Source organism: Gossypium arboreum, chromosome 11 (assembly GCF_025698485.1).
Source record: "Gossypium arboreum isolate Shixiya-1 chromosome 11, ASM2569848v2, whole genome shotgun sequence".
Classification (NCBI taxonomy): domain Eukaryota; kingdom Viridiplantae; phylum Streptophyta; class Magnoliopsida; order Malvales; family Malvaceae; genus Gossypium; species Gossypium arboreum.
Window position 1 is genome coordinate 104,436,299 of NC_069080.1, and position 19,194 is coordinate 104,455,492.

Sequence of the window (19,194 nt, forward strand, 5' to 3'; positions counted from 1 at the left end):
CAAGAATATTTAGAATGCTTTTTAAGGTTTGGTTGTTTTTTTGTGTTTGGTAAGGAGTAATGATGTTGACTACTTATCGTGGGGATTTCCCCCCAAATTCCACAAATATCCTATTCAAACCTAATTTTGTCCACGTAAAACCATTGGCAAAGTAGTAATTACATTACCTAATTAATAGTTTTGATTGCGGGGACAGGTGGAGGCCTTCACTTCAAAGTAAGGAACCCCTGCAATAATTTAATCCACACACTTCCACCTAACCTTTTTACATGGTTCTCCCCAATCTTTCACATTTGCCATCCCTTCCATTAATATAAACCATTTAAAACTACCCAGTTCTTTTTTGTTCTTCCCAACTCTCACTTTTTTGTTTCTAAACTAAGATGGGGATCAAAGTTTTCATGGTTTCTTTCATGTTTACCACTATTCTGTTGTCTGTTTTGTACCTCCCCACTAAACTAAGCATCCCCATTACAAGGTTCAATCCTATGGCAACCTTAAACATTGTACACCCATCCAACAGGACATACCCGGTTACCTTTGCCTACTTAATCTCAGCATCCAAAGGGGATATAATCAAGCTAAAACGTACCCTACATGCTCTGTATCACCCTGGAAATCAGTATCTGATCCATCTGGATTACGAGGCGCCTGCCTCGGAGCACAAGCTAATTGCAGAGTTCGTATCCAATCACCCAGTATTTAGCTTGGTTGGTAATGTCTATATTGTTGGGAAACCCAACTTGGTTACTTATAGAGGTCCAACTATGCTTGCTACAACTCTTCATGCTATGTCAATGCTTTTGAGATGCTGCAAATGGGATTGGTTTATTAACCTCAGTGCTTCCGATTATCCTTTAGTAACTCAAGATGGTATGGTGAGTGGCCTTGTTTCTTTGTTGTTTTTTGTTTTTTGTTTTCCATCTGTTTGTATAATTGCATTAATGGAGTTATGACTTCATTTATGTTGGTGGGTTTTTTCAGATCTGATTCATGCCTTTTCTGGTTTGCCAAAAGATCTCAATTTCATTCAACATAGCAGTCAGCTGGGCTGGAAACTGTAAGAAATTGTTGTTTCAATCTTGTTTTGCCCTTTTAAAAAAAAAAACTTTAGATTTCAATATGAATCTTATGATAAAAATACTGCAGGAATAAGAGAGGGAAACCCATAATAATAGATCCGGGGCTTTACAGCAGGAACAAGTCAGAAATCTGGTGGGTTATTAAGCCAAGGACACTACCAACGGCTTTCAAGCTTTATACAGGTTTTTCCCCATACTCCTTGATTATTTCTCCATTTTGTCCTCCTCCTTCCCTAGATTGCCTTTCAAATTCATCTAAAAGATAATTCGCTAGATCTCTACCATAGTGTGAGGTCCTGAACAAAGTGCAGAGACATTACATTGAAAAGTACCACATAGTCCACGCACACGGTTCATGCATCAGAATTCATTAGGAACTCAGAAAACTAAAAGATTTTTGGGGTTTTGTAGAAGTGGGTCCCTGTGTTTTTGGCATATTTTGATTCGTTATTTGTTTATTGCCTTTTGGTCTGTGATTGTTTTCAGATAACCCACTGCCGACAAAATGATCATTTACTTATTTGCTTAAAATATAAATCCTGAAAGCTCAAGGTCCTAGTTCCAAAACTCCTAAAATTAGGGCTGTGCCCCCTCCTTTTTTCTTTTGTGATGTGGGTACACTCCAGTTTTAAGGGTTTCCTTAACTTGGACTTGTTAATCTTTTTGTTGTTCTAGTATTTTGCTTCAAATATAGACGAAGGCCCTACCCCTAATTAGTTGGAATAAGTGAGGTCAACTTGTTACTTGGTTGAAAACTCCAATAATTCTGGATAAACAAATGAAAATCTGAACCTTTCTTATATGGGAATTCTCAAATTGCACATGAACCTGATTCATGCAATGACTCTTACAAAGTGATATTAAACATATTTGAGACTTGGATTCTAACATTTACAATCTCTCTCTCTTTTTGAGATTTGATGTTATAAGGGATTAAAGGGAAGTTTGCCTTTTTTTCTTAACATATTTTTCAATCAGTAGTACCAAAATTATATGTACATCCAGTCATTGCCTTTTATTTTCAATATAAATAAAAATCATTAAGATTTTTCTTAAAACGAACAAAATATTAATGCTGTGAATATATCAATAAAGTTAGATAAATTTATTGAAAATTATAGGTTTAATGCATAATTTGGTCCTCGAGTTTGACATTTTTTTAATATGGTACTTATGTTTTTTTTGTTTTGTCTAATGTGGTACTTGTATTTGACCAAAGTTATATATTTTGATACTCAAAGATAGCAATGTTAACTTTTTTAGTGGTTAATACGGGTTTTAGGGTTGATTTATTGAAAGTTAATTGTTGATATTAGTATGTTTGAATTTGTCATGATTTTGATAATAGAACGAATTTGTTTAATTTGTCAAATATAGTCCGATGAATGTGATTTAATTTGGGTTTTATGGTTGCTTTGATGTTAACTTTCATAAAATCAACTCTAAAAGAATTAAACACTAAAAAGTTAACATCGTTACCTTCAAATATCAAAATTAATAACTTTTGTCAAATATAAGTATCACATTAGACAAAAAAAGTATAGATACTACATTATAAAAAATGTTAAACTCAAGCAAGGGTGAAGTTAGAATTTTTTAGGAGGCTAAAATTAAATTGTAATTTTACGAAGTAAAATGCAATTGCATCATTTTAATAGTCTATATTTTTATAATTTTTAAAGGATTAAATCAAATTTTTATTATTTTTAGGGGGCGAAGTATAATTTTATCTTTATTAATTTAAAATTTTAAGCATAAATAGAAAATTTTTTATTTTAGGGAGATCGAGGCCCTTCAAACCCCTTTAACTACGCCCTTGAACTCAAGTATCAAATTTAATACAAAATTATATGAATGAAAAGAACTAGAGGCTTGAATTGCAAGTTAAAGATACGACAAAACCAAAAGGGGATGATTTCTTTGAAGATTGAAGAGGTTTTTTAGTGTGAAGTTGACCTGTAGTTTTCTATTAGTGCGCTGGTGATGGTAGGCAAGGTTATTGAGCTGTTGCTTGCTGGGAAATTGCTGATATAATCTCCCCACCTAATAGTGTTTCTAATCAATGTTGCGTGGCTTTCCATCATTCTACCAAACTAGCCTTGTAACCTATATGTTGGGTTTTACCATTTTCATCAATCACCAAACAATGTTGTTAGCAAATCAAATCATAAGCTTTTTTTTTTTTGTTTACTGTTCGATTTGAGGCAAGGTATGAGTTTGATACAGTATGTGCTCTTTGGAGGTTGTCCTTTACATTTTCATGGATTGACTTCTTTTATTTAGGTATTGTATTTTTCCTTGATTCAAAAGAGTCAAGGACTTTTAGATTTAAAACTATTTCACATTCACCAAGAAACTGTACAGACTCACATGCATCTTTGCCTGACTTGTTCCATTTGGAATACACATGCTATCCTATCTTGTACTTAGTATAAACATTTAATTAAGACTTAATCTCTGCGATTCCCTTAATAACTTAGAATGTTTCATATATCCTTTATTCAATAAATTTGTCCTGGGTTTGACAGATTCTTTTTCATAAAGTTGAATGATTATCCATCAGAAATCACCATTTAAACCAATGTTAATTATCAACTCATCATTAATTTGGTTCAAAATCCAACAGGTTCAGCTTGGACTGTGATCTCAAGATCCTTTGCTGAGTACTCCATTGTTGGGTGGGACAACCTGCCTAGGACTTTGTTACTTTACTATACCAACTTTGTGTCTTCTCCAGAAGGTTACTTTCAGACATTGATATGCAACTCAGTAGACTACAAAAACACAACAGTGAACCATGACCTTCACTACATCACATGGGACACTCCTCCAAAACAGCACCCAAGGTCCCTAGGACTCAAAGATTATAGAAGAATGGTTCAGAGCAGCCGCCCATTTGGCAGAAAATTCAAGAGAAATGACCCAGTTCTTGACAAAATCGACAGGGAGCTTCTCAAGAGGAGGCATGGAAAGTTTACATATGGGGGTTGGTGTGCTGAAAATGGGAAGAAACAAAGGGCATGCTCTAGTTTACAGGGTGAGAATTATGGTGTTTTGAAACCTGGAGCTGGCTCTAGGAGGTTAAAATCTTTGTTGACTAAAATTGCTTCAGCAAGGAGTTTCAGTAAGAGGCAGTGTAGACCATAGATTAATTCATTTTTTATTCTACTTATAATGAACCAATACAAATATAAATTTGTGTTTCTTTGTTTCCCCTTTTTTTGAATGAAAAATAACTTGTGTTGTTACCTATAATTTAAAAAGCTTGAGTTCTTCTAATATCCCTTTTGTTTTTCCAAGAACTATATGCATATCCCTTAAATAATCATCAAAGGGGTTTATGAAGGAAAAAGAAATATAAATCTTAAAAAGGACACCATTGAAATTGCTTCAAGCCAAAAATAAGTAATTTCCTGTATTTCTTACATACAGCTTAGAGAATAAACCCAGGTTTAATCCGTTGATTTATATAAATATCTAATATTTGATATCAAACCCCCAACATTTCGCCCTTTTTCATAAATCTAAAGAAGAAGCATAATTTCACATGCCCAGAATTTTAAAAAGTCCGCTCACGAAGCAGGAATCTTTTCAGTGGCAAAATTTTGACCAATTTCGAATTACTAGAGTCTGATGCTTCCTTTTTTTTATTGCGGAACAAACTCTGGAGAAATAAATAAATAATAAGGCTTCAATCTCATTTACCTTTACTGCTTTCCACATTTAATGTTTAAATTAATTTTAAATAATGTATTTTAAATATAATTAAAATATATTAGCTTATTTTATAATTCAAATTTAAAAAAATAAATTTTCAGATATCATATTAAAAGGTTATGTAGATCAATAAGTTTTTTTTCTTTTACTAATATTAAAAAACTTAAATCATAACTAAAACATTTTTACTATTTTTAACATACAATATAATTTTATTGCATGCAATTATTATTTAAAATAATAACTAATAAACATTATTAAAATATATTAATTATTTTGATGATTCAAATATAATACTTTATTATTAAAGCATTTGTATAAACCATAAAAATTTGATATATTATAAAATAAACTCTTCATTTTCTTAATATTCAATAAATTGATCATAGTAATTTTCTAATAACATACAATTAATATGTAAAAAAAATAACATCAAGTAAAAAATTTAAAAAATATTAAACTTGTTTAAATGATTATAATTGTAAAAACAAATTTACGCCAATTTCTACTTCTATTATAATTATTTTAGCTCAACCTTTTAACTAATTTTGATTTTTAATTATAATTATTTTTAAATGTATAATTATTATAAATTATATTTTATATCAATTTCTTTAATTAATAATTTTAAATTAAATATTATAATTATATATATTATAGATAATTTTTTTTGGGTGCAAAGTGGTATATTAGTTATAAATTTTGTCTCGTTTTATTCAAAAGTGTACAACGTCAAATAAAAAAAGTATCACATGTCACGTTCATATTCTTATTACTGGTTGTTGTGTTTTGGGATAAAATGAAACGAAATTTATAGTTTAAATTTCACTTTTAATTTTAAAAAATTAGGTATTTAAAGTAAGAAAAGTGTTATACTTTAAGTAGCATTAGGTATGATGGAAAGTAGTTACTTTCTTGAGAATTTAATCAATTGGAAAGTGATTCCAATGTTCAGTATGTCAAATTTTATTTACTTTCTTTTGGGAGTTACTTTCCCATTAACATGGCAATGTGATTTGCATGATAAAATATGGAAAAGTTACTTTCCCATGTAGATTGGAAAGTTCAAAAGAATATTAAAATAAAAATAACCCTATCTTATATTGGTTTAGACTATTAGTCTATTAAGAAACATAAAAGAAGAAGAAGTTATTACTTTCTTTCTTAGTCTTATTACTTGATATTCTCTATTACTTGCAATAGAACGTTTTCAAGTAGTATATATACATAAATTTTAAATTTATTCCAAAACAAGTGTTATATATACATGATTTTATATGTGCAATATTATATTTAGAGAATATATGGACAAATTTGAAACAATTTAGCTTTCAATTAACATTATAAACTAAAAAATAAAAATATATTAAAATATATTGTTAAATATTTAATTCAAATCTTTGTTAGGAATAAACTAGAAGTTTATAGATCCAATTTCATTTATTATTTAGTATGACCGATTAGGTCATCCTAGATAATTGATTATGTGACAAATCATTAAGAATTCACATGGTCATCCATTGAAAATGTAACACCCCTCACTCGGTCTGGTTGTCGAACCTAAGTTACAAGATGCTATATCAACCAACGGAACTTAATCACATGCATATACGGTTTCAAATAAGAGTAACGGCTGCTAAAATTAACATTTAAAGAAAAGTTCATGGTTAATTTAAACATTTAAACGAGAATAGAAATAGTTTTAAACGTAATTAAGGTCCATTTTTAATAAATCTCAAAAGACCACATAGGTACTAATATCGAATGAGCATGTATCGATATTTTTATCACAAGTATCGATACTCGTATATGGATGTTGATACCAAAGTTGGATTCTGTCAATTTAAAAATGTCCCAACTGCAAGGTATCGATACATTTACTCAAAATACCAAAAATTCACAAGTTAAAATGTTATTCATGCTCAAAACAATGTTCTACTCAACAGACAATTATAGTCTAATTTAACTGAACTTATTAGCATCCTTTAAACATTCATCATGCCACATCCATATATTTAAATAAGAATATCTAACATGTATTATCAATCGTAATCTCAAACATCAATTTAGTCGCAAACGAAGTCTAAACTTGGTGAATAACTTATTTTCACGAAGGATATTTAAAACTATTCGCAAGTGCTCTACATGCTCTGCTTCACTTTTCAAATAAACCAAAATATCATCGATAAAGACGACCACGAAGCAATCAAAATGGTGCTAGAAAACCCTATTCATCACACGGATGTCGCATTCATCAAATCGAAGGGCATTACTAGGAATTCATAATGCTTGTAGTGAGTGCAAAAGACAATTTTAGGAATATTATCACCTTTGATCTTGACTTGGTAATACTCCGAACGAAGATCAATCTTTGAAAACACTTTTGCTCCGCTCAACTAATAAAAGAAGTCTTCAATTATAGGTAACGAGTACTTATTCTTGATGGTCACCTTGTTTAGATTTCAATAATCTATACATAAATGAATAGACCATTTTAACAAATAATATTGGCGCACTCCATGGTGAAACACTAGGCTGGATAAATCCTTTGTTTAACAACTCTTGCAACTGAGTCTTTAACTCATTCAATTTTATTAGTTCCATTCAGTATGATGGACTCGAAATAGGAGAAGTTCTTAATGCAACTTTAATTGAAAACTCTATATCTCTATTCGACAGTATCCCTAGAAGCTTTTCCAGAAAGACATCTGGAAACTCATTCACAATTCGCACCCAATTGAAATCTTCTTTTGCTATTGTTGAATCCAAGATGTACGCCTAATAAGTGTCTTCACCTTTCACAATCATCGTTTGAGCTATAAAAATTGAGATTATATTATTGTTAAATCCTTAGAGAAGATGGGAGAAATAGAAAGGGAAAAATTGAATCCAAGTGAAAAACGGCGTTAGCGATGGTGGTCTGGTGGTAGTCCAAAAGAAAAGAGGAGGAGAAGAGAATATTGGGCAGTGGTGTGGAGGTGGTAAAGCTATAGCCCGTGATGGAGGAATTTTAGGTAGTGGTTGTTTGTCAAAAAAGGAGAGAAAATGAAAAGGAAGAAATGAATATATATATATATATATATATATATATATATATATATATATATATATATATGGGATCAAATAAGTGGTATGGATGGCAAGAAGGTGGGGTAAGTTTGGTCAACTATAACCAGGTTCATTAAATCATAACAAATAGGAAAGAATACAGTGAAAAGAAAGAGAGGGAACATATGAGTATAAAGGGGATCATGTTTCACAACTTAAGGCAAGTTTGACTCATAAAAAGGGAAGAGAATCAATTTATTGAGGCAACTAAGGGGGTGGATGAAAAGCACTTAAGTCACATGGAAAAATTGTAAAAAAAAAAAGTTTAAATAAGAAAGTGTGAACATTAAGACTTAAACCTTAGACTATTAGAATAACTTAGGAGTCATTAAACCACTAAACTAGACACTTTCTTATTTTCATTCTTGTGCACATATTAATAAAAAATAATATGGGATGTGACAAAATGTGTATTCATTTATTTATAATTTTGTATGTGTTTTTTTATAAAATCTTATATATTTTTATCAAAATAAACTTTTAAATACTTTGTTTATTTTTAAAATTTTTACTTTTGAATTTTTAAGAAGTAAAACTAAATTAATATAATGTATAAAGTTGAGGCTAAATTTGTTGGATATTTTTAGATTTAGGACTAATTTTGTAACACCCTAAAACCTGCCTAGACGTCCAGACCAAGTCTAGAGAGTTACGTCAACAATACTAAAACCCCACAGTTATAACACAGTTAGAATGAAGCATTTAACACATAATGTTCAGCACAACGATTAAATGAGTATACAATTTTTCCAAACAACATAATATCTTAGAATATTGAAATTCTTAATAGTAGTATTTAAAAGAAAGATAAAAGCTTGACCGAGCTCTCGTAGTGCCGACCCTTTCAAGTCTGAGAACCACCTGAAATCCAATCGGTAACAAAGTGAGTTGTGAACTCAGTGCGTAAAAGAAGCTTGTTCAACTAAAACACATATATCAAATAGTTTCCAAATTCAAAGATTCGATTTGGTAACAGAAGCATTTCTAGTTTAGATTTGAGACAGATTAATTACAGATATAGAAACAGTTTCAGTTTCATATCCAAAACAGGTCAGATGCAGATGTTCCTAACTCTCTATCCATTACACACCATCTTCGGTCATCCCAACACACCGTTAAGGGTATTCAATGCCCTGCCAACCCTACAGACCTTAGAGTATCTGTTTGACACGTTTGCAGAAACACAACTTAGCTGCTATATTGTAATTCGACGAATCGCCATAATCAGATTTATGTACATGGTGGCTTAGCCACTAATTTAAAATAGATTACTTCCTTCTTCATAATATCCCAACCCATGCAGAATCTATCCACAATATGTATTCAGTTATTCTAAATTGTTTCACAGATAGATAACATAGTTCAATTTCAGATTAAGCATCACAGTATACATACAGTTATGGTATTCATACGTCTGTCACAAAGTATTAGAGAGTTCTTTTTTAGTCAAATTCAAATCATTCATACAATAGGGAAATTAATATCAGTTTTAGACAACATTTACGACCTCAAAAACGGGTTTCGAGGCCTTTTATATGCCACATGGCTTGGGCTCACACCTATGTCCTCTGCCCATGTGGGTTTTAAAATACAAATAGAGAGTTACACGGCCAGGTCACACGCCCGTGTCCTTGCCCGTGTGACTCACAGGGCTTCGGCATATGCCCGTGTGCTTGCCTGTATGGTCTTAAGTCACAAATAGTGAGTTACATAGCCTAGACACATGCCTATGTCCTTTGCCCGTGTGAACCCTGCACTAATATGACCACACATAGCTTGGACACACGCCCATGTACCTTGCCCCTGTGGCTCCAAATCGATGAACAGTGAGTTACACGGCCAACTACATAGCCTGTCACACGGCCGTGTGGCTCACAAGGCCTGAGCACACGCCTGTGTGCCCGGCCGTGTGGCGTGGACAACCATGTTTTCTGACAACAGAAATTCGTGAAAAATAAAGTTTTCGGCACACACCTAAAGAGGTTTTGAAGTAGAAATAACACGAAGAAATCTCGGAACCTAATTTAACCATCCAATAACCAATCAAACAACTATAACGATGAATCAAGGTATATATTAACACTAAAAAAAATGTGTTGAAACTTTGACGTCAACTTTCGACGACAAACGCTTACCGACAATTCATCAGTGCTAAATCAGCACAACACGCGAAGGATTACTTCCCTCCGTACTCACGCCTAAGAAAACAAAACGACTAATTATTAGAGAGTTTATGTAAAATAGTCAAAGAATTCCCAATTAACACTGCAACAGAAAATTAACAAAACTTCGCAGAAGTTGAAGGTTTCCAACAGAACTTACATAGAAATCTTCCAATAACTTAAGAGTTTCACTAATTTTGGTATTCACTTGTTGAATACAATTGAGAAGGAGAAATCAAAGGAGCAAAAAGAAGAAAAAAATAAAAGAAAGAAAAAGGGGAAAGAAGAAGAGTTCAGAACATTAAAAAAAATTAATGATCCTTTTGTTTTAACCACCAGTGTACTTCCGGCAATAAGCAAAAATTTGTACAGAATTACACTTAACTATATACTGCATGGATAGGGGTTGTTCTAAAATGATAAAACTTTTAACGACACAACTCAAACTCCAAACCCTAAACACAAAAGCAAAGCATAGAACTAGAGATACAAAAATTAATTACTGCATATCCTCACAATTAAATTTAAAAATTTTAAGGCGTTACAAATTTGATAGAATCTGTAAACATTGGAAGGCTAAGTTTTTATTATGCAAATAAATAAAGGACACCATTAATGGTTTAATGGATTAATGACTAAAATATTAAATTTTGATAATATTATTGACTAAAATAGAAATTATAAACTTTATTCTACTATGAATTGGTTTATAATTTATAAATTATATATGTTCTTCCATTTTATTAATCATGGTCAATATCAATTATATTTTTAACTATTTTATTAACTATTTTATTTATAAAAAGTATTATTTTAATTAAAATTAGAAACCATAAAATATTATAAAATTTATAAAAATAATTTATTAAAAACCATCTTGTTATAAAATAAAGAGAGATAGGAGACTAAAGAATAAAGAAAATATGAAAGCAGCATAGAATGTGCTTTATTAATCAAAAGGGTGATTACAATGATTCATCAGAGTCTCTATTTATAGGCATAAGAAGTATAAAAGAAGTAGAGATCTAATTCTAATAACTATTAGAATTTAAAGTACATTAAAACTTTATTAGCAAAAACCTTGTAGGATAAAACCTAATGAAGGAAAAAGAGTACACAATCTATAATATGCATAATATGCTGCCTCATTAAAAATCTTCCAGGAAAACCCAATGGGAGAAAACCTCGGTTAAGGGAAAAAGAGTACAACGCGTATTTACTCCCCCTCATGAAAACATAACATACTTTCTCATATTCTACATATTCAATCTTGAATACTAGTTTTTTAAATGACTATTTGAATGAATTGCTAAGCATTTATACCACCATTCTTTTGAAAATCATGAGTGAGGGAAAATTTTGGGTAAACATATTTTGATCTCTTCAAGAATTTCAACAATAATCACAACAAACTTTAATCATGATCTTTCTATAAAAATACAAATAGGTATTTTAGATCATTTTATAATCCTCTTTCAACTACTATTGACTAAGTCAAAGTTACCACATATGTTCAATTATTTCAAGTCATATAAATGAAAAATTTCCCAAGAATTTTAATATGCTTCTAGCATTTTAAATCCTTCAAGGATTTTAATATAAACTTTACTATATAGTGATTCATAAAAGGTTGTAACAATATCTATTAGACGCAAATTAAATCTTTTATGAATTGTCAATTTAATAATATATCTAAAGGTTATTGCATCCACCACAAAAGAATATTATATCTTTTCATAATCAATACCAGTACTTAGAGAAAAACTTTATATTTTTATTCCGCTTTTGCAAAACTACTTTATTTGCACCCTCATTGGCTTTATACATTTAGATATTTGGACTACTAGTCCAAAAACTCCTCGAATTTAATTATACTTTAGTTGCATCTTTCTATTTTGATCAATTTATTCCATATCTATATTTTTCAATAGATTTATTCAAGATCCTCCTTTTATTTCATCATTTCAATAATAATATTGCATGCAAAATCATTGTTGACCACTTTTATTATTCGGTTCCATATTTTCTCGAATTGACATAACTTATCGAGATCTTTTTTTCATTATTTTAAAATTCAGTTTCAAGTACCTGAATCTCTTCTGAAGTTTTACTTGTTAGTTATGTACTAGGTCTCTTCTAGAGCACCTGCCTCCACTATATGACCATCTAGAATAATTTTCATCTTCGGAACCGATCAATCTATTATTTATTCTAACTGATTGTCCTACTGGGAAATATTATTTGGTATATAACACTTGGTTATTCTCATTAAGGTTGTAAATACATTTAATAGTTAACTTGTAATGAGTTTTCCTTATTGAACTTCTGGCTCAATTACTCTCCCCCTAACTCATTACAAGTTATTGTTTCTCTCCTCCTAATGTTGGGAAAATTGACAACTCATGTCACAATTAAATATTGAATTAATTGCTCAAAAATATTATAAAGAGACTCATATAAATATATATTCTCAATTTCTTATGACCTGTGCGTTGTGGTGGAGCAGTTGAAACATATACTGCACATCCAAAAATTGTAAGATGGGAAATATTTGGCTCTTGACCAAAAATCGATTGTAATGGGGAGTATTTATAATTTATTAGCTTGATGCATACAACATGTAAATCAATACAAGCATGAATCTCATGCTGAAATAGAAAGTTTTGTTCTCATAAGTAATGATTTAGCTATTAGTTGGAGGCATTTGATAAACAATTCAGCTAAATCATGTTGTCTGTGAACATGAGCTACAGGATGTTCAACTTTTATCCCAATTGACATGCAATAATCATTAAAAACTTGGGATGTAAACTCACTAACATTAGCAAGATGAATTGTTTTAATTGCATAATCTGAAGTTAATCATTTAATCAAGCAACCTCGCAAACGACAGGTTGCTGATTGATAACGCATGTGATTATTTTGTAGATGCATCTACCAAAATCATATAATATCAAAACCATCCACATGGTGAATGAATGGGCCCATATTCATTTCAGAAATATAAGATATTAAATCTCAATTTTAGCTAATGAGTTTCTAAGAACCAATTTTTATTAAGAACAAACAACAAATGAGAATTCTTTAAATTAAAGAATCTTCTAGATTGAATGTCCATATGAATTCTCAATTAATTTTTACATCATATTCGATCCAGGATGGTCTAACTGGTCACGCGAAGTAGTAAACACATTTGTATTAGTAAACTTCTCGTTTACTTTAACATGTGCTTCAATTATACTAAATTGTAACAAATTGATAATTTTATTATCATTCCTTTTAATTTGTATCCACATATAAATACTATTATGTCATTTACTACTAGAAATGTCTAAATCAATGTGAAGTCTATAATGCCACAAAGTCAATAAATATAATTTCCAAATAATTATATGCAGTATTTGCTTCAAGGAATATGTCAAAATCTTCAAATGCCCAAAAATCTATTAATAGTAAACTTTGAAAGGGAATCTTATTTTTCATGTGTATAATAGGTATATAACCAATGACTTTTTTCATTCATAAGTTTTCTCTTTTGCAAGTTCTCATTAGTAATATTTTACCACGTAATTTTAATTGAGAACTTATTCTGAATACTGTAGAGTTATACTCACAGTTTTTAAAAAATACTTGCAACTTTAAGTGCATCCAACCATAATAAGCTTTAGATAGAATTATCATATTCTATTACTCATGAGTAGATATTTCACGATCAAATATTTTGCTTTCAACCCTTTAATAGGATGATGACAAGAATATCATAAAGATTATAAATTAATAACTCAATCCCTTTTTCATTCATATGAAATATAATATTTTCTTTATTCACAATCTCAATATGAGATCTATTACAAATAACTTTTAAAAGTAATGCATTAACCATCACAAATTTTGTACTTTTTAGATAGTGATATATTAGCTCTTCCGGAGCTTTCAACTAATTTTGTACTATCAAATATTGAAATAATATTTATTTGTTTTAGTACCAAATAAGATAAATACTTTCTATCTATAATGATAGAATTTATTACTAGATTCTCATATCCTTCCTCAAAGAATATTAACAAAAATAAAATATCATATGTGGCCAATAATGTTTCATATCACATCGATAACATAAGTTATCTTTACCCTTTAAAGAGTTATCTTGAGAACTCTTATTGTTCTCTTATTTATTATTATGTTCCCACTTTCAGTGGTCCATGAGTATATCTTTTATTTTCTTCGTGTTTACATTCACTTCGGGGAATGCAACAAATCTAGTAGGACGAACTTATAAGCATCCCAATAGATTCTATATTTCATAATCACCATCACAAACATGCGTGGAGTTTGAATCATAATCTATCTATTCATGTTGTCATGATTAGTCTCAAATTATAATAAACAATAAATAAAACATAGTAAAATATACTTGAAGATCTTTAACATTATCGTCATTATTAAAAGGTATGAGATAGTTTGAAAATATTCTTGATTTCATATAGATAACGGTATCAAATCTTTCACCATCCTTAAAATAAGTTAATCAAAACAATAATAACATATAATGAAAGTTAATCAAAACAATAATAACATATAATGAAAGAAGAATGAAAAATAATAATCGATATGATACATTAAATAAAAGAAATTTCTTGTAAAAACTTTGCATCTTGCCGTCAAAGAAATTGAAAATCATGGAGGATAAATTTGATCGTCGATAAAAAGAACTATCACTTTGAGCAAAATTGTGCCGATAACGTGTTATAAAATAAAGAGAGATAGGGAGAATAAAAAATAAAGAAAATATGAAAGCAATAGAGAATGTGCTTTATTAATCAAATGGGTGATTACAATACTTCATCAAGGTCTCTATTTATATGCATAAGAAGTATAAAAGAAGTAGAGATCTAATTCTAAAACTATTAGAATTTAAAGTACATTAAAACTTTATCTTGATCATGATGGACATCCACTTAATAAGATATTCATAACACATACCAATTTAGAAAACATGATTTTAAAAACTTTTAGAAATTAATTAGAAACCATAAATTTTATAAAATTTAGAAAAAAAATCTATTAAAACCATAAAAATTTAGAAAGAATTAATTTTTAAAATTGTTAGAATTTAATTAAAACCATAAAAATTATAAAAATTAAATTGTATTTATAAAATTTAAAAAATTATTTTCTTCAATTTTATTAAAGTAATGATCAAGTCCTTAAATATAGAAATAAGTTATTTGAATGTTTGATATACTTAAAATAAGTTATATTAGTAAAATATTTTTAAAAATGAGAAAATTATTTTTATTATAAAATTTTATGGTTGTTAATTAATATCTAGAAATTATTATAAACTTTAAGTTGAATGAATGTTGAAATTCAAATTAATTTGGATAGCCATTTTCATTGCGTATTTATTTAAAAATAATTATAAAATATTTTTTATTATTAAATACTAATTGTGAATGGTCAATTTTGTTAATGGAGGTTTAAATGACTGCAAAAAGTTTGAGAAGGGTTTAATTAAATTTTTAATAGAATTTCGAGGGCTTCTAATACAAAAAAACAATGTTGTCAGCTTTGTAAATCTCTCCGCATTAATTTCAAGCGAATGAAAAGGTTTTTAAATTTAAACCCTTCACACCCAGGCGACCTCACCTTTCTCTCCAAAGATGCCAGCAACTTTGTCCAGATCAATAGATAGGCCGTGGTTCAAAGAGCAACCTAGAGGTAAACCCAATACCCAACTCAAAGGAAGCTACTTTACCACTCTACTTTGAGATTTAGGATGCTGTTTTAGTTTCAGTTTTCTGAACCCATTTTCTCTCTCTCTTTTTTTCATTGCAATTCTCTTTTTTTTTTTTTTAAGCACATTTTTCTTTTCATTGGTTGAATACTTTTTTGTACTCCTTTTATTCCTTGGACTGGAAGAACATTTGCGCGTTAGTAATATGGGCTTGCAATGGTTGTTGTAGGAGAAATCGTAAGGAAATTTGCTATTTTACCCGCTGGTCGGTCTTTCACACATTTGATCATCATAAGTTGGCTGCTAATGGATTTCATGGATTTGTTCGTCATCCCAGTTATTGTGGTTAACTGATTTATTCGTCCTTTAAGTTCAATGAAATTTCAGTGATGTCTTTTGTGTAATCTGCTTCCACTTCTTGATTCTAACAAAACAAAGCTAGTAGAGCAAACTTTATCAAGGATCCAAGACATCCAATAGGAATGAGTGTTTCAAAACAATCCAATTAGTTCAGTTGCTCTCAAAGCATTGGATATTTTAGATACAATTAGAGATCAAAGCCAAATTTAAGATTGAGCATATATTGAAAACTCATGACGTTTTTCCCAATACTCCTAATTTCAGGTAACGTTTTTGGCCAAATACAAGAGCAGCTGCTCCAGCAATCACAACAAGTTCAGGCGGACCAAGACCTTACAAAGCATTGCAAGTAAGACCCGTTTAAGAGGTTCAGCTCTTGTCTTTCTCATGGTTGAACAACTATAAAACAAATTTGTTTTGAGATTTAGTATAGTTCAACAAAGAAATAGTTTTACTGCTCGTGATAAAATTGGACAGAAGAAGAAAATGGGATTTTAGTTACTGGAAGTATTGAGGGAGAGAGAGTCACAGAAGTAACCTCCATCATACTTTTTAGTTTCTATCGAGATATATTATATCATCAAAGACAAAAGGCTTAATCCCATCAATTTACTTTTATGGGCACATGCAGTCTCTATCAAGGTTCAGCTTCTTGCCTCTATTAAACCTCCAAAAACCAATATCTTCATACCACCTTAAACAAATCCATGCCCAGTTAATCACCAATGGCCTCAAAGAACCCTCCTTTTTTGCCAAACTAATTGAAAACTACTGCCTTTTATCCTCTCCACAAAATACCAAATATGCACGGTTGATATTCGAACACTTTCACACTCAAAGTTTGTTCCTTTTCAACACTTTGTTAAGATGCAGCCAACCCAACGACTCAATCTTTACTTTTGCCTATTGGGTTTCAAAAGGACTGTTAGTTTTTGATGATTTCACTTATATTTTTGTGCTTGGAGCTTGTGCTAGATCGCAATCATTGTCTACATTATGGTTAGGAAGGCAAGTTCATGTAAAAGCTTTTAAATCTGGTCTTATGTCAAATCTTTTGGTGAAGACTACGTTGATTCATTTCTATGCAAATAATAAGGATATTTTGTTAGCAAGAAGTGTGTTTGATGAAATGACTGAGAGAAGCAGTGCTACCTGGAATGCCATGATTAAAGGCTATACTTCACAAAGGGGGAGATCTAAGAAATGTTGTAGGGAAGCTTTGGTGCTTTTTAGAGATATGTTAAATGATATTTCCGGGCAGATTCCTACTGATACTACCATGGTTTGTGTTCTTTCAGCTTGTTCTCAATTAGGAGAGTTTTACAGTGGGGCTTGTGTTCATGGTTTTATAGAGAAGACAATTTGGGTGCCTGAAAGTGATGTTTTTATTGGAACTGGTCTTGTTGACATGTATGCAAAATGTGGGTACATTGATAGTGCTTTAAGCATTTTTAGGCTAATGAGTGTGAAAAATGTTCTGACTTGGACTGCCATGGGAACTGGCTTAGCTGTTCATGGGAGAGGAAAAGAAGCATTGGAACTTCTAGATGCAATGGAGGGTTCAGGTATTAAACCTAATCCAGTGACTTTCACTACCTTGTTCTCAGCTTGCTGTCATACAGGGCTTGTTGAAGAGGGACTTCACTTGTTTCACAATATGAGGAGCAGGTTTGGTCTTGAGCCTCAGATACAACATTATGGTTGCATTGTTGATCTTCTAGGCAGGGCAGGATATCTAAATGAAGCCTATGATTTCATCATAGAGATTCCAATCAAACCTGATGCCGTATTATGGCGGAGCTTATTAAGTGCATGTACTATTCATGGAGATCTTGCAATGGCTGAAAAAGTGGGGAAGATTTTGCTCCGGTTAGAGCCACCGAAGAATTCTTTACATATGCCTATTACAAGTGAAGATTATATAGCTTTATCAAATGTTTATGCTTCTACTGGAAGATGGCGACAAGTGGAGATGGTAAGAAACAAAATGAAGTTAAAGAGGGTAGAAACCAAACCTGGTGGTAGTTACATACGGACCGTCTGCAGTTCACCTTGATGATTGAAGTGGGATTCAATTGTTTGATATGGGATGGTAAGTAATAGATAGCCAAAAGTTCTGCATTAACATCAACTTTTTCTTTCCTTTTATGTCTCCTCTTTCTTGTAACAAATATCAGGATTATTGATAATTGTATTATAAATTAATGAGACAATTTAAGTCATCTTATGAACAAATTCTGTTGATTACTTATGAGATGTGGCTTAATAAATATGTAATAAGCTAATCTCAAATAAGGACCACAGAATCTTTTCATCTGAACCACTGTTGATATTTTTTGACTTTGAAATTGTAGATCAGTTTGAATTATCTTGATGTTACAGGAACTTGTCTTTGGTTCAAATCTAATTTTACTTGGTTCCAATTCACTTCATATATTACCAATGCACTAAATTTTCTGGTTACTTAGGTACAATTTTTGGAGGATTTCATAGACGGAGCTGAAGTTGTATCTATGCTGGAATGCATTCAGCTCACTGCTGGACCTTTGCTTGCTCTTGCTGCAGCACCCTGGCCTGCCCGAGTTTGTCGTGCTCCAGTTGTTTAATTAATAGTTCAAAGTTTTCACATCAACCCCATAAAGAGACACTTTTAATTATGTGAATAAGTACTAGATTATTTTTTGGTAAAGAAAGAATATCCACCGGAGGTTACACTCTTTAACTAGTCTTGCACTAGCACTTCCTATTGCATCATCATCGAGCAGTGAGCAAACTTCAGCTAGCGGTGTCCTGAGAGTATGCAATCCTCTAGCATGTTGAGATGCCCCCAATTAAGGAGCCTCATTCGAGACATTGTCTGAGCCACTGCATTAGCCATCAACTCCCCACCCCTGTTATCGATCACTTTGTCACACGGCCTTGCTATCAATTTCAAGGATGATTTGCCTGAAACCCAATGCCCAAGCCTGCCTACTTCAAGAGGTTAACGTAAACCAATATTTCTCAAGCACCATTATGGTCGTGGATA

At 31.1% G+C, this 19,194-nt stretch overlaps 2 protein-coding genes across 4 annotated transcripts; both read left to right on the plus strand.

The window, feature by feature from the left end:
* The first annotated feature begins 244 nt into the window (after positions 1-244).
* Positions 245-4,345, plus strand: LOC108470532 (beta-glucuronosyltransferase GlcAT14B). The gene is made up of 4 exons (XM_017771876.2): positions 245-873; positions 985-1,060; positions 1,150-1,265; positions 3,709-4,345. Exons 1-4 carry the CDS (start codon positions 384-386, stop codon positions 4,227-4,229), a joined length of 1,203 nt encoding a protein of 400 aa, XP_017627365.1. The 5' UTR covers positions 245-383; the 3' UTR covers positions 4,230-4,345.
* An 11,279-nt stretch (positions 4,346-15,624) lies between these two features.
* On the plus strand, positions 15,625-18,862 carry LOC108470910 (pentatricopeptide repeat-containing protein At3g18970). Of its 3 annotated transcripts, none has more exons than XM_017772431.2 (3): positions 15,625-15,790; positions 16,036-16,129; positions 16,431-18,551. In XM_017772431.2, exon 3 carries the CDS (start codon positions 16,792-16,794, stop codon positions 18,220-18,222), a length of 1,431 nt encoding a protein of 476 aa, XP_017627920.1. In that variant the 5' UTR covers positions 15,625-15,790; positions 16,036-16,129; positions 16,431-16,791; the 3' UTR covers positions 18,223-18,551. The 3 variants fall into 3 exon arrangements, with proteins under 3 accessions (XP_017627920.1, XP_017627919.1, XP_017627918.1); XM_017772430.2 differs by lacking the exon at positions 16,036-16,129 and adding an exon at positions 18,635-18,862 and having other exon boundaries at positions 15,628-15,790; positions 16,431-18,258; XM_017772429.2 differs by lacking the exon at positions 16,036-16,129 and having other exon boundaries at positions 15,628-15,790.
* The last annotated feature ends 332 nt before the right edge of the window (positions 18,863-19,194 follow it).